Here is a 14,019-nt window from a genome sequence, read left to right as displayed (position 1 = left end):
AAACAGGCTGAAGTTCTTGTAAGGACAACGTTGCAATAAAGGTAATGGAGGAGTTTTAAATTAGGTCGCTACATGCTGAACTCAGCTGCTTTTATTGTTTTTTGTTGTCCTCTGGGGGTGTGGCACATATCCACAGTGGAGGATTGGCCAGGGCGACTTCTACAGACATACAAATGTGAAAAATTGGCTCATTTAAGGTAGCCGAGGTTGAATTTCGTTGGATACTGTAATTTAGCTATATCATATTTCTCTTTTCCTTCCTTTGAAATTATTGCAATGTGGGGACCATTAATGATCAAATCCCACGAGTCGATAGCATGTGAGGACGTTTTAAATTATTGGGCTTTGATGGCTTAAACGTTCTGCAGCCACAAACGTGCATAGAATAACTTTGCAGGTGCAGTATAGCCCCGGTACATTTCGAATATATATTAGTAGAAATGTGATGCTGAATGTGCCTAAGTAATATACTTTAAAAGGGTGGAGTGCTGCTATGAAAAGAGGGGCCTGATAATTATTTTAAAACATACGAAGGCACCGTGGCAATATTTTTACAAGCTACTGCGAAAAAGGAGGAGTGAGACTTCCACATGAAATACAAACATCGCCAGATTACGCGATTGTATGGAGCTCTTCCAATGGACCTTTTTTCAGCAGTCACGAATGCTGAAATATTCGATGCAAACACTGCCAGGAGGGTTTTATTTCAATTATTTACGTAATGTTTTTCGTGGTGAATAAAAATAATGCTTGAATTAAGCACTCTAAACTTCTTTTGAAAAAAGCCACCACACAGGAAATTTTGAGGACGCTTTTCTCATTAGCCCCGTTCTTAAGGCTCAAAGCACGCTGTTACCTTTGTACGAAGATGTTTTCAAGAAAAATTGATTCTGATACCTCAGAACTTATGGTTGATTTTGGACTTAGAAAAAGAGTCGCATTTCGTATCTTCGGCTGGTCTGTTTCTGTTAATGGTACCAAAAACTGAAGTACAGAATTGGCGGGCTTTCAAACTGCGATATTTGCTAGACAGATCCTCGTTCCGTTGCCAGCAGAGCAACTCAAGTGCTGACCTCGCCAGCTTCTTCACGTCGGACATATCGGACTCTCAACGATAGCAAAACTAGTCCTTCTAACACTGCGCTGATGAGATACACGGGTTTCGTATGGTTACAGAGGCACATAACGTTCGAAAGAGAGCAAACGTCACAGACGGCTCAGTAGCCTCGCATGAAGATGCGACTTGTATCGCTAAGCCTCGCCATTTTACTCGGCTTCCTGCGATGCAGCTCCGGAGAAAACGATGGGTGCGTTGTATTTTGCGTGTTTCTGTATACCAGCCACCTCATTCATTGAATTTCTTAAAAGTTATTTCGGCATACCGAATTTTCAAACTTTACAGCAGGTAGTTTCTTTAAAAACCAACTATCATGCTGTGCGGTCTCAATCGGACAAAATATTTATAATATTGCTTAATTGACTAGTGTGCAAGCCACTCCTTGGCCAACACAAACGTTGGCGGTCAATGCCGTGCGCACAAGGCACAAATGTTTTCCTTGTAGCGCTGTTTTCTACACCAAAAAAAATGTGAAAACTCAACTGCAGAGAGGCAACATGCGGGCCTGTGCTTCTCTGTAAAAAGTAAAGAATTGATACCAAAAAACTTTTTTAGATTTTCTAAGCTGTTTTCACTCGGTTGATTTGGATATCAAGACACAAAAAGCAGAGCGTACGACTACCGTTGGTTAAGAACTAAAAACTGTTGAAGCAAACATGTGCCGATCAGAGCGCAGTCCACAAATAGTTGTTTTCTAGAATAAAGCTCTTAGACTGTGTCAGTGCCAATACCGTGGTCCTTCTGTGCCTTAGCCTAACATGCTGTTTTTTTATATTGGGTCATTTAAGAATGTCGACTTTACTTTTACCATTATTTTAGCTTTGAAGTGAGAGAGATTAGCAGGCTCCTAAATTCCTGGAGCCACCGGAGCGTGTATATTAACAAGCACTAAAGGCAGCGTCTTTTCACAAACATTTATGTATTTCTGTGTGGGACTTCTCAAAAAAGGTAAAAAAAATGCTCAATCGCTCTGTACGTCTTAAGAAACCACTGAATTTCGGCGCAATATTCGAGGGCAATGTATGTAATGGCATGGCTATAAGCTCTATTTCTTCAATCTGAATAAGCATACAAGATATTGTAAATATCGAATATCCCAATCAAAAATTGGACACATCAGCCGCAATAAGCAGCATTATGCGCCAGTGTTGCACAATATCGCCCATAGCATTGGGGAAAGTAAGCGTTCAGGTAAGAATACCATTCGCGAAATTAACCACGTTTGTCTCTTGATAGAAGTGCTGGCCCGGACGAAGGCTTGAAAACAATCTCCGTGCCCTTGGTGAACCACAAAAATGTGAGTAGTTTTACGCTGCGCCAGCATTAGTGACTTCCCTTATGAAAGATTTGCGCAAATGCATTTGCGCTCTTTTATGCTCGTAACGCGTAATATATTCACTTAGGCTTTGCGTGTCTTTATGTCTACAGCAGTAAGACGATAAAATAATCTTTTCTGAGAACCCTATGAAAGATTGCCTAATAAATTCATGAGCAATGGTGACTGAAAGATTAATGCTGAAAAAGAAAAGCATCTGTCTTGAGCTTTACTTGGTACAGCGATAAAGAACAAACTCCTTTCTAGCGACCGCTGCGGTCTACCGTTAGAAACACATGTGTTCATTTACTTCTGCAACCCATGTGCAATACCAATATTAATATTAGTGCATCGGACTTTTACTTAGTGCAACATTACGTCCCAAAAGACATACCTTGCAGTTTGGCACAAAGAATGAGTGATTAAAGGAAGGGTGAGTAGGTAAAACAGCTCTTGGCAGGGAACTATCACTCCCATATTGACATACAATTAACAGCCTAAAATTAGCTCAAACCACTGCGTTCTGAGAAGCTCTGCTTCTTGACTTCGTCAGTTCTTTCAACTAAAATATATTGGTCACAGTTTAATAGCCTGCACATGTTTAGAAATAAACGGTCGCCTAATTAATAATGTAATGATTAAATGAGAATTCACGGCTCTGTAAATGCACATTTTGCTATTTTAATTTGGGGTTGCTATTCCTGATACGCTTTAATTTTGGAGCCCGCACACAAGCAATATAAAGTTATCTACAAAACGCAATTGCAAATATCAATATTTCGTACAGAATAATAAAGCCAATGTCTTTTTAACATCTTTGCTATTCCTGTTTTTTAACAAGGCCTGCTGTAATAAAACGAATGCTTGCTACTGGTTTATGTCCTATGAAGGCAGCTAAGCAACGCTAGTACACATGCTAAGCAAAGCGAAAATGCTTGCGATAAGCAGCATGCCCAAACGAGGCATGGCCGCGAGCGATAACGGCGAGCAACCCGCCAAAACGGCTCGTATAACACCGTGATAAGCCTACGCTCAAAACACGAGCGGCCGCGAAGGTTAGTGCAGCATAGCTGCTCGCTGCTGTACTCCGTGACAACTTGGCAATGAAGGGCAGGCGACAAGGGCGGAGTTTGCTTAACTATGTCATACTGCGAGATAGTTCGGACGCACAGCTGTGAGCCTGGCTGTCTGGCGCGTTGCTCTTTCCGCGTAGCCGAAACTGTAAATAGCAGAGAGTATATGCGTTCATACCAGGAAAGCACTCAATACCACAGTCTAAATCGACAAATTTATCCACCAGCGAACACATAGCTCCATTAGAAAGAGCAGGTTATGTGGAAAAAATTAAACATGGGTTTTTTTTTTTCACAGCCCAATACTCTACAGCAAGTGGCACGCTGAAGTCTTCAGATCAGAGGGCAAATTTGCCGACGAGGCAGCAACTTTGGTGCACATGGTGTGGACATGTCTGCCTAGGCGCGATAGCTCGAGCGCTCTAGAATCCAGGGAGGCCTTGCTCTGCATCCCAGACCCTAACGTCTAGCTGGACATCATCAGTAAATCCCTTGCTGCTGCTGCTGCGTCACAAGGGATTCCGTCCGACGGATAGGGGCGACGGGGGAGATTGACTTCTCTCCTGGCGTTCATTGACTGGTGTTTCATAAAACCTGCTTCTCTCTCTCTTGCACGTTACCATTATAACGCCGAGAGTGCAGGTGGCGCCATCCACGGAAGCTTTTTTTATCTAAATGTGCGCCCGGCAAATACTTTGCAATAATGACGTTTTTGCTTTAATTTTCGACGTCAAAAAGTTGATAGTTTCGTGAGGGACATGCTTGAAATAACGAGTTTTGGCAATATAATGCGTTAGGAGCAACCTAATAACTGCAAGCGAGGGCTATATTCCGCTCCATGCGCAGGAAGGGAATGCTTCAACTTGTCAGCTTCCGCCCCCCTGAAAAACTTGCACAATATGGGTGATGCACCGCGATGACAGGGTTCTCCGGCCGCGTAGCATCGAGTCTGCAGATTGTTCGAGCGAGTTGCTTCAAGTGGTTCTGAATGTGTGAAAGGCACGGATATGCAACAGACCTCCACTTAGAACAATACACGCACATTTTATTCATTATCTAGATCGTAGTTACACATTGAAGTAAAACTAGTTGCTGGGCTAGTTGATGCATACTGAATAAAGGAAAAGTTCCACAGTGCTAAAAAGGACCAGCCGTTCTGTCCTTGCACTGTGTGTGCTCGTACTTTTTTAGCTGTGTGGAACTTCTCTTTTATTCGTTACACAGTCAACAGGGCCTTATGCACTTGAAAGAAACGGAGTTAGAAAAGGAAGCCGGACGCTTTGGTAAAGCTTTGTAACAGTTGAGGCTCGAGAAGAACGGCCGCGAAAGAAACCCACGCACAAAATGCATACATTATATGTGGGCACGTTGTATTATGCGAAAGTTTATTTTGTGTCAGCTTCTCTTGTGCTCTTGCAAAACTAGGATGCTGAATTAAACGGAGTTTTGAATTAGGCCAGATCAACTGGAGGCACTTAGGCACAGCTTTAATGGTATGCCCAGATACCGTATTGGGCAATTCCCATATATGCAGGCCATTCTCTACCTTAAATTCATAGATCCCTGGGTGTCCTCAAATTCCTTCTTTCGCAGTGGTGCAGCGGTTAGGTGATGTGCCTCTGCCTTGCGATTGCAGGTTCTTACAGCGGTTGCCTTGTGCGATAGAGATTTCTCTTCCAGAGCGACCAATCAACTGACCAATTCAATTGACACCTGCAACAGTGGGCAATTTGGTCACTATCCGGTGGCCAGGTTGAGATGACGCCTTAAGGGATCGCGATCTAAGTGGCTCACCTGCTTATTTGGTTGCTCTATGGTGACCACCTGCCAGAACAATGCCAGTGATTTTTCTCTCACAAAGCCGACAGCGCCGACAACGCCGACAACAGACTGATTCGACAACGGAGCCTTTAAAACTGTCCCATTAAACACAAAGCTTTCTGTGGTTCCGACCTGTACATGACGGCCTGAGAAACCGGTAAACGACATTATCTAACAGCGTCGTGTCCCGCCTGTACCTTTTTTGTCTCGTGCTGCGCAGTCCCTGCCACAAGATTCCCTGACAACGTCCTCGTTTTTCTCTATCCAGCTTACGTACACCACTGTGCTGAAGGTCGGCACACCCCATCAAGAATTCACTGTCATGCTCGACACTCTCGGATCTACATGGCTTATCGCTTACTTCTGCGCCAAGGGGGAGCCTTGCTGTACGTATGCAAAATTTTCCGTTTGATATTTATTTAGCCTAAATTTTTTTGAGCCTCAATTTTCAGAAAACTTGGGTGAATATTCCCTGAAGCTGAAAGAGAACATGTACCTGAACTGGGCGATGACCGTTAAACAGAACGCGGAGCCGAAATTGTCCGAAACAATCCGAATGCATTCCTTCGAATTGGAGGAAACAAAAACATCTGCTATATATTAGCCTCTATATACCATACATTCAAATGGATTGAGGTACAAACAGATCAGCTGCATTTCCCGATGATTTCAAACAGTCGACCACAACCGCATTTTAACTGAAAATTTTGTTTCTACTAAATTGTGGAGTACGTTGAACGAAACCGTCACTCATACTATGACTGGCACAGGAAGGATCAAATTTTCCCATCCCCTCTAAGGTTTTAAAGCAAGCAGATTCTCCAACACTTCTTTAATAGGCAGTCTATGGCTCTGTGCTTTGGACAGCGTTGTCGTCGTCTTTCATGATCTTTTTCAGCGCCGCGTATGTTTACAGAGACCGTTTACGGAGAGCGACTACATGCTGTGATATGGATAGCTTCAGTAATACATACTTATTTTTTTATTCATTGTACCCTCAGGTCCCGAAGGCATTACAGAGGAGAGTGGGGATACATACAAATTCAGCATAAACAGAAACAACAAGGAGTAGATAAAACAAAAATAAACCAAGAATACATGATAAGTGCATACTCAGGAAGGCAATGACATTAGAAATGCAGGGGGGGGGGGGGTACATTAAGACAATGTGTAAGCAGTGAAAGGCAAACTTTATACACTAATAAACAAATACGTGCTTAGAACCATTAATGACTTTTCTGAATGTAATATTGTCAGATATACCTGCGATTTTGCGGGGAGGTGATTCTAGCTGACACAACTTCGGGGTATGAAGGAGTCATGAAAACATTTTGTGTTTTCATGACTCAAAAGCGTAAAAGAACACCGCGGCGCTAGTTTTGTAGAAGGCAAGAAAAATGCTTATTGTACTTCGCTTGAAGATATGAAGAAAGCGGTTGCTGAAATATATTTTAATTCGCCCGTTTTTCTGTCATGCAAAATAAAAGAGGGCAAAACATAAACGCTTCCAAATCAGTGAGCAGTGTGAGGTGGCAATGTCATCTTCCTTTCATAAAAGCTTCAAAGAAAAGCAAGGGTCAGTCATACCGCTTTGATATTAGAACCGTTGAAACTTGAGAATTCGTCCCTTTTAATTACATCGCTCAGTTAAGAAACGAGTTATCGTAAAGGATTTGCACAATAGATCCCAGTGCCTCCCCTCCCCCCACCCGGCTACTTGCTACTCGGGCACCGTCACCCCTGCTTTCATATATCACGTGAGATATCAATAACCATATGTTCCCGTTTCAGTGTTACCTCAGTATACTTGATATGTGACCGTGCCATCATGTGGCGTAACAGTTCAGGAAGATTCATTTGTATGGGCTGGTTAAGCTTTTCTCTGTTTTCGAAATAATGGCTGTCTGTTTGCCACAGGAGGCAAATCTAAGCCCATTTTCACTTCTTTTCTAGATGGGCACAAGATGTTTCAGTGGACGGAGTCGAGCTCGTACAGCACCGAATGGGTCGATGGTGTGGTAGAATTCGGCAGGTAATTATGAACACGCAGATCGATTTAGAATGTGAAAATCGAAAACCGGACGGCGTATGCCTCATAAAAGGGGCTAATAAAACAACCAAATAAGTACTTATTTCTTTACTGTGTACATAAGCACTGTGCGCTAAGTCCATATTGATTCCCAAGAATCTTTTGTTGTAATAGCTCACATTGAATTTCTATTCACAGCAGCACACTGTTGCAATATTTGACGTAAAATAGCGATGATAAACATTGTAAAATTGCTGCAAGGCCGATAGGGGCCCCAGAGAAAGCACTTTACGAGAGAGTGGATGTTGCATGAGCAATATGGTAGGCAACAACTATTGTCAAATATACGCATTCTGTTGGTGCGAAAACACGGTGAAAATACAGCGCGGTGCCACGTTAAGAGGCGACAGAACGCAACCTGCTTTGCTGTTCGGTAGGATACGTCTTTGGTCATGTTGATGCCTGTGAAAATAAGCCAGATGGCATGCGCATTAAAGACGATCACATGGCAGGCACCTGTTGGGACTGGCTCAACTTATTGCTTTGCTTTAAGCCTCTGTCAGACCAGTCCCGTCTGTTTCAGTTCCAGTTTATTATTATAACTTACAACGATATCACACAACCAGAGAGTATTATTACAGACAAGGATCTGAGAGTCAGGGACTAAAATAAAGCCTTCGAATGGTTCTCACAAAGTGAGAAGAACGTTAAAAAAAAAGATCAATAATTACACTTCAAGTAAGAGACCAAAAGATTGAAAGGAAAGACGTATTTAATACTCAAGAGCAGGAATGTATCAAACACAGAGTGCACAATTTTGAAAATACAATGAAAACGTAACAAATGAATAACAATGATGTATCGGAGCAGTGGCAGTTTACTGGAAGATAATAAAGAAAAAAAGGAATGTAGCACCATCAAATGCAGCACGTTATAGCAGAGACTGCCTAAGCATGAGACAGAAAGGAATGAATATCATTCCTACATTGAAGCACTGACCGAACGTAGCGAAATAAAACATGCCTTGAAAGCGGTTCACAAAATTTCAAATGAGAGCGATAATAAACAACGCTTGAGGTCAAGTGTAAATGTATATGTGGCAGTAGTGCTGTTTTAATTAGTTGTAATATATATTATGGTTGAAACTGCGCAAGAAAAAAATGAAATGTGATACTCAATTTTGTACAATGGCCACCTCATTTCAAAACTCTATGGCACAAAAGATAAGACGGCTCTTTTCCATCGCAAGCCTGGCATTTAGCAAGAACTTTATATTAGCAGCAAATCTAGTGCAGTTCAGTTCATAGAGTAACTTGGTGGCGGTGAATCCGTAAGAATATATCTGATTAAGTAGCCTCTATAACATTCTCAGATTATGCCTGAACCAGTTCATTTACAGAAGCTACTGGCTTTCATTAAAATGAATAGGCCGGCATGTTCGGATTGCCTGGTCTCGTAAGCGTTGCATCGATGATAGGTGAAAACAGTACGGGCTACCGTACGAAGCGAGGCGTAGGTTAAACGAAAATGTATGAAATCAAGTACAACTAAACGAATGCATCTCGAGAAAAAATATGAACGTGCTTTGATGAGGGGTAGTAAGCCGAAGGCATTTTTTTTATCAAGGCCATGTGCGGAAAGAACTTCATATGAGTACCCAATTTCAGCTTAAGAAATGTTATAAAATGTAATGAGTCAATTTTATGACCAGAGTTATTTTAGGTGAACTAAGGAGAGCCGCTTTAAATATTAAATTTAAAGATTAAATGGCTAAAATAATAGCTGTAATCAAGTTCTGATTGACAGTTGTTCAATTGTGAAATTAAGTTAGCGGTTTGTCTCACAAGGAAACTATAGGCTCAGCCGCTTTTTCGGGACAGCATCAAGGTGATATCATTAATAGCGGTCTCAAATTTGCAGTAGCTAGCCCAGCTGTACCCACTAAAATGCATTTCTAGATTTACATTTTTTGAGTTGACAGAATTGGCCGGCTTTATACGCAGCTGAATGAGGGCTTAATGATTTCAGTGAGAGTTGCTCTGGATCTTCCATTATGCGACATTTAGATACTGTTCACTGGCTTAACGAATCTTGCGGAAATAAATTTTGTTATTTTAGGTAGGTTGATGTCTCTATATGCGCATTGCTCAAACATTGCACGCATGTGCTTAGTGGGTCTCATTGTATTTGCGCAGCGGCAACATTACCGGAGTCGAGTCCTTGGACACCCATGAACTTGGAGGCGTAGACATCGGAAAAGTCTTTTTCCTCAACGGCATAGGGTTTCATGTGCCGAGCTTCGTACATGAGCCCTTCGACGGCGTTTTCGGACTGCGGCTGGGCCCGCATTCAGCACTGAGCGAAATGGCTCGTTCCGGAGTCATCGGAAAGCCGTGGCTGGGGCTGTACTTCAGTCCCGAAGAGAATGTTCTTGGGGAGGCCTTGTTCGGAGGTGCCAGCAAGAGCCACTATGATGGTTCGCTAGGATTTGTAGAAGCATTTGGCGATGCCTTCCAGTTTAACATCGACGGGTGAGTCATATTTACAAGGTTGAGATAACCCTTCTGAACAAAGAGATTTATAGACTAACTGGCGTCTTCTTGAAAATGCTGCGCTTCGTCTCAGTGAATAAAATTAGGAGGAACAGTCTCTCTCAAACAAGTATTTATTAGTTTGCGGGAGACGATCGGGCAATGTTGCCATCTTGATAATCTTCATAAAAGCTTCCTGTACTCAACCAGCGTTTAAACGAACTGTGGACCAAACAAGACTTCAAAGAAGAAACCGTCTTGGTCAGTTTTTTTCTATTTTCTGTCACTGTGAGAATTTTGACGGGGTCATTTTGTTATGAAAGCTCGTTTACTGTTTTTTTTCTCGACTAAACTTATTACTTTATTTTGATATCTTCCGTGCCTACTGAACTAATGTGGCCTTCCTTTCATCAATTCACGGGAAAATTTAATTAGACGAAAACCAATGTTTAAACGCATATTGTTCCGGTGATTATTACAACTGAGACATTCCTTCAAAAACAAAAGAAATCAAAACATATTTCCAAACATTCCTTCATTGTTATGCACTCGTCTCTGTCAGAAAACCTGAAAAATTCTAGAAAATTGACGTAACATGCCGCCGCGGTAGCTCAGTGGTTTTGGCGCCTGGCTGCTGATCGGAAAGACGCGGGTTCTATTCCGGCCCTGGTGGTCGAACTTCGATGAAGGCGAAATTCTAGAGGCCCGTGTACTCTGGGACGTCCGTGCACGTTAAAGAACCCAGGTGGTCGAAATTCTTGGAGCCCTTCCCTACGGCGTCCCTCATCGCCTGAGTCGTTTTTGGACTTTAAACCCCATAAGCCATAAGCCGAAAAGACTAAACAGTCGTGCGCTATGGTAGGCTATTTTCTAAAATTGACGCAAACGCATCGAGAGCTTCTTTCTATATGTACCGCAAACCAGCCTGAATGTTCGATATCAAGGAGATGTGACACATGCAGGTACGAAGTGGGGCCATTGAAGAAAATGCTGCCCCCCGAAGATTCTCGGGCGCGGCTGGCTCTCACTGAGCCTTTTACTGGAGGTCCGGCCGGCGACATTCAGTCACTCAACACCATGCTTGGCGGGCGAAAGGTGGAAGGAGGAAGGGTGAGAGAAACTGCACCACTACATTGAAACAAAATTAGCCTGAGATCAAAATGTTTAATAAATTTTAATAAGTTTCAGCTCTTCGAGCTTGCGCTTGAAATTTAGCTTTTCTGCACGCTTGCGCTGCCTAGGCAAGCCACGCAGGTTTACAAGCTTGTGAGCCGAGGGGACTCATTTTTCGCAGTGCGCCAGTCGCCTGCAGCGCAGGGTTGCGATTCTCGTATGTGTTTTGTCACTTCAATAAATGGTCTGAATGTTTCATATATATCGTTCTTGGAGGGGCTACATCACTCAATTAAATTCTGTTTTAAAACTAACGCTATATTTGTTCCTACTCTGTAAACTCAGGCAATAACATAAGCTTGCTGATTTATTTAGCTGTCGCAGAGCTGGTCAGTGTTTCGAACATGATCCAAGTAGCTCAAATTTTCGTGTCACTGCAATATAGGCACAACTGCTCTGAGAAAGAAGCTAACAGGTTGTTGGCGACATATATATTTGTGGAGTAAAATGTGCAGTATTTTTAAGGGGTACGAATGCATATGGGAGGTCGCACCAAGTATCCGAGGCTGTCTTATTGCTGCGTGATTTACACTGCCGAAGAGTGCGTAAAAATTGTTAACGTTCAAAAATAAACGAGGATAAGCACGATTAATTTCCAAGACAAGAGAAGCAGTTTTGTCATCAAACATGAGCAAGCGATCCGTAAATAATTAGAATGACACCGCAAATCAAGATATGCTGTTGAAGGTAGGCGAAATCCCACGCTGCTATATAGCAACAGCATTTACACATTCTGTTCAAGTAAAATGCGTGCTTGCAGACGCATAGTTTTGATCACAAGGTTAAATTCTAATTTTTATTTTAAACTTAAGCCTTACAGGCTCCTTGATTTAGTCGTCAAGGTATAAAGCATGCACCACGTACTTCATAGCAACCTTAATTACAGAAGCCACTCTGATTTTTCTTCAAGCGCATTTGGTGTAGATTCAGTGCTGCATATGCACAGTAACAGTTGCGCTCATAACTCAGGAACACGACATGAGCCACTGCCACATAAATACTCCAGCACTGACCCAATGAAGGTTCCCTCCGTTTTACTTAAGCTCTAGCGTCCCAACCTGTTTCGTTATGCCTCGTCTGAAGGCGACCAGGAACTGTAGGCCACACCCATTAAGCAGCATTAATCGTAAGACTCTTTCATTGATTCTTGTTGTGTCTGTAAGCAATCCGTAAACAATACCAACACGTACTAGCAATCGCTCAAGATATAATTTAATGCGAAGGATAGCCAATGTATGCTTCCTTCACGCGTCTCTGGCAACGAAATTTTCTGGACTATTTTGTTCATGCTTTGCGCACTTTCGTATTTCGTTTAATGCAGTACGAACTTCGCTGCGAGGCCGACTCTCCACCCTTGGTTTTCGTGATTGGTTCCAAGGAGATCGAATTTAAGTCTGGAGACTACCAAATCAAGGTACGTCGCATTTCGACGCTGTAATTTGCTAGGCCTTCGCTTTAGAGTAAATCCATTAGAATCTTACTCAAATCAACGCAAGAAATTATGAACGAAACCCAAGCTGTGGTACTCACAACTGTTAGCCTGTCACGCAGACGGACCTGCACTGCTGTTTAATCCTTCCTTAATGGTCGGCACGGCACTTCAAGCTTAAGCGAGATAGAGTACTAAAAAATTCAAAGCACAAGAAAGATTATTCAACTTGGGGGGAAGGTTACTTCGTATACTTACGATAAGAAGTCTATCGGTTTTGGAAAAAAGCCGATTCTCTAACATACGTATGACAGTGTAATTTTCTTCGACGTGCATATACAATTCAGACTTGTAAGAAGCGGAAATCATCTATAACGATCGCTTGCACAAGACACGAGTTAGAGCCGTTTCTCTATGCATTTCTGTTCTCGTTAAGTCTAAACGGAAGTCCTTGTCCACAGGTGTACACGATATGTTTCACTTGCCTAAAGATTTACTGAAGTGGCTGGTTGGACGCGCACTTTAATACCAATCCATAATTCTAAGCTACAAGCTTCAAGCGCGCAGTTCTATCTCACTTTCATTCGAGATAGGGGAGACGCTTAAATTCGGTGCAGGGCAATTGTTACCCCACTCGAAATCTAGAAGGGCTTCTTAAACACTCCACTACTCCCTTGCGCAAAGCTATTTTAGTTACTAATATATCCCGCTTCAGAACGTTTGACAACGAAGTGCACCCTCTCCACGCAACCTCCCCAACGCTCGTTTTTCAGGTCGACGAGCCATCAGGCACGAGATGCTACAGCGGATTCATGGAAGCCGGCGAGATGCACAATGCGACCTGGCACTTGGGCCTCCTCTTTCTAAGGCGCGTTTACACCGTGCTCGAGGCGCCGCTAGAGCCGTCGGGCCATGGTCGGGTGGGCTTCGCCAGCGTTCGCTTACCGGCCTGAATTGCAAATTGCAGTACTTATTATACGCGGGGTGCCCAAAAGCAATGGTGCTTTTTGAAGCTTGCCCTCAGCGCTGAATAAACTGACGTCATGCACAACGATGTCTTGGCTTAGTCCGGCTGGTTCAGCCATCGCAGCGAGTGGCGCGTACGCGTCAGCGACCTGTGGCAGGGTGCAATTGGGGAAGATGGTGGCGGGAGCAATAGGTGCTGCTGTGGTATTACCAAGACCAGATTAATCAGCGCGAATCTACCCTCCTATGATGTCACGAAGAAGCCCACTTACGGTGGCTGTCTGGTGCGTTGATTTGCAATGTACAGCCACCCTAAAAAGTATACAGCTCATGGGGTTCGCTTTTAAGCTCTTTAGTGGCGCTCTCTACAACATCTAGCAATCCAAAGCTTGTGAAAACTGAGGAGTCGAAGACATTTTTCGTTCTAGAGATTACGGCCGCTTAGTGTGCATATCCAGGCACACTGAAAGCCTCGCAAGCAAACCCCTGGGGCTGTATACTTTTGGCGCTGGTGTACATGTAGCGCGCGACTCCACACTCCTGTGGATAATACACCATTCAGCCC

At 43.1% G+C, this 14,019-nt stretch overlaps 1 protein-coding gene across 2 annotated transcripts; it reads left to right on the top strand.

Moving 5' to 3' along the window:
- Positions 1–1,155: 1,155 nt before the first annotated feature.
- LOC144132644 (lysosomal aspartic protease-like) lies at positions 1,156–13,542 on the top strand. Of its 2 annotated transcripts, none has more exons than XM_077665197.1 (8): positions 1,156–1,307; positions 2,354–2,414; positions 5,595–5,712; positions 7,280–7,358; positions 9,551–9,886; positions 10,849–10,996; positions 12,381–12,473; positions 13,262–13,542. In XM_077665197.1, exons 1-8 carry the CDS (start codon positions 1,231–1,233, stop codon positions 13,439–13,441), a joined length of 1,092 nt encoding a protein of 363 aa, XP_077521323.1. In that variant the 5' UTR covers positions 1,156–1,230; the 3' UTR covers positions 13,442–13,542. The 2 variants fall into 2 exon arrangements, with proteins under 2 accessions (XP_077521323.1, XP_077521324.1); XM_077665198.1 differs by having other exon boundaries at positions 1,167–1,307; positions 2,357–2,414.
- Positions 13,543–14,019: the final 477 nt, after the last annotated feature.

Source organism: Amblyomma americanum, chromosome 5, assembly GCF_052857255.1.
Source record: "Amblyomma americanum isolate KBUSLIRL-KWMA chromosome 5, ASM5285725v1, whole genome shotgun sequence".
Taxonomy (NCBI): Eukaryota; Metazoa; Arthropoda; class Arachnida; order Ixodida; family Ixodidae; genus Amblyomma; species Amblyomma americanum.
Note: the sequence above shows the minus strand (reverse complement) of the source record. Positions and strands in the feature narration are given on the sequence as shown.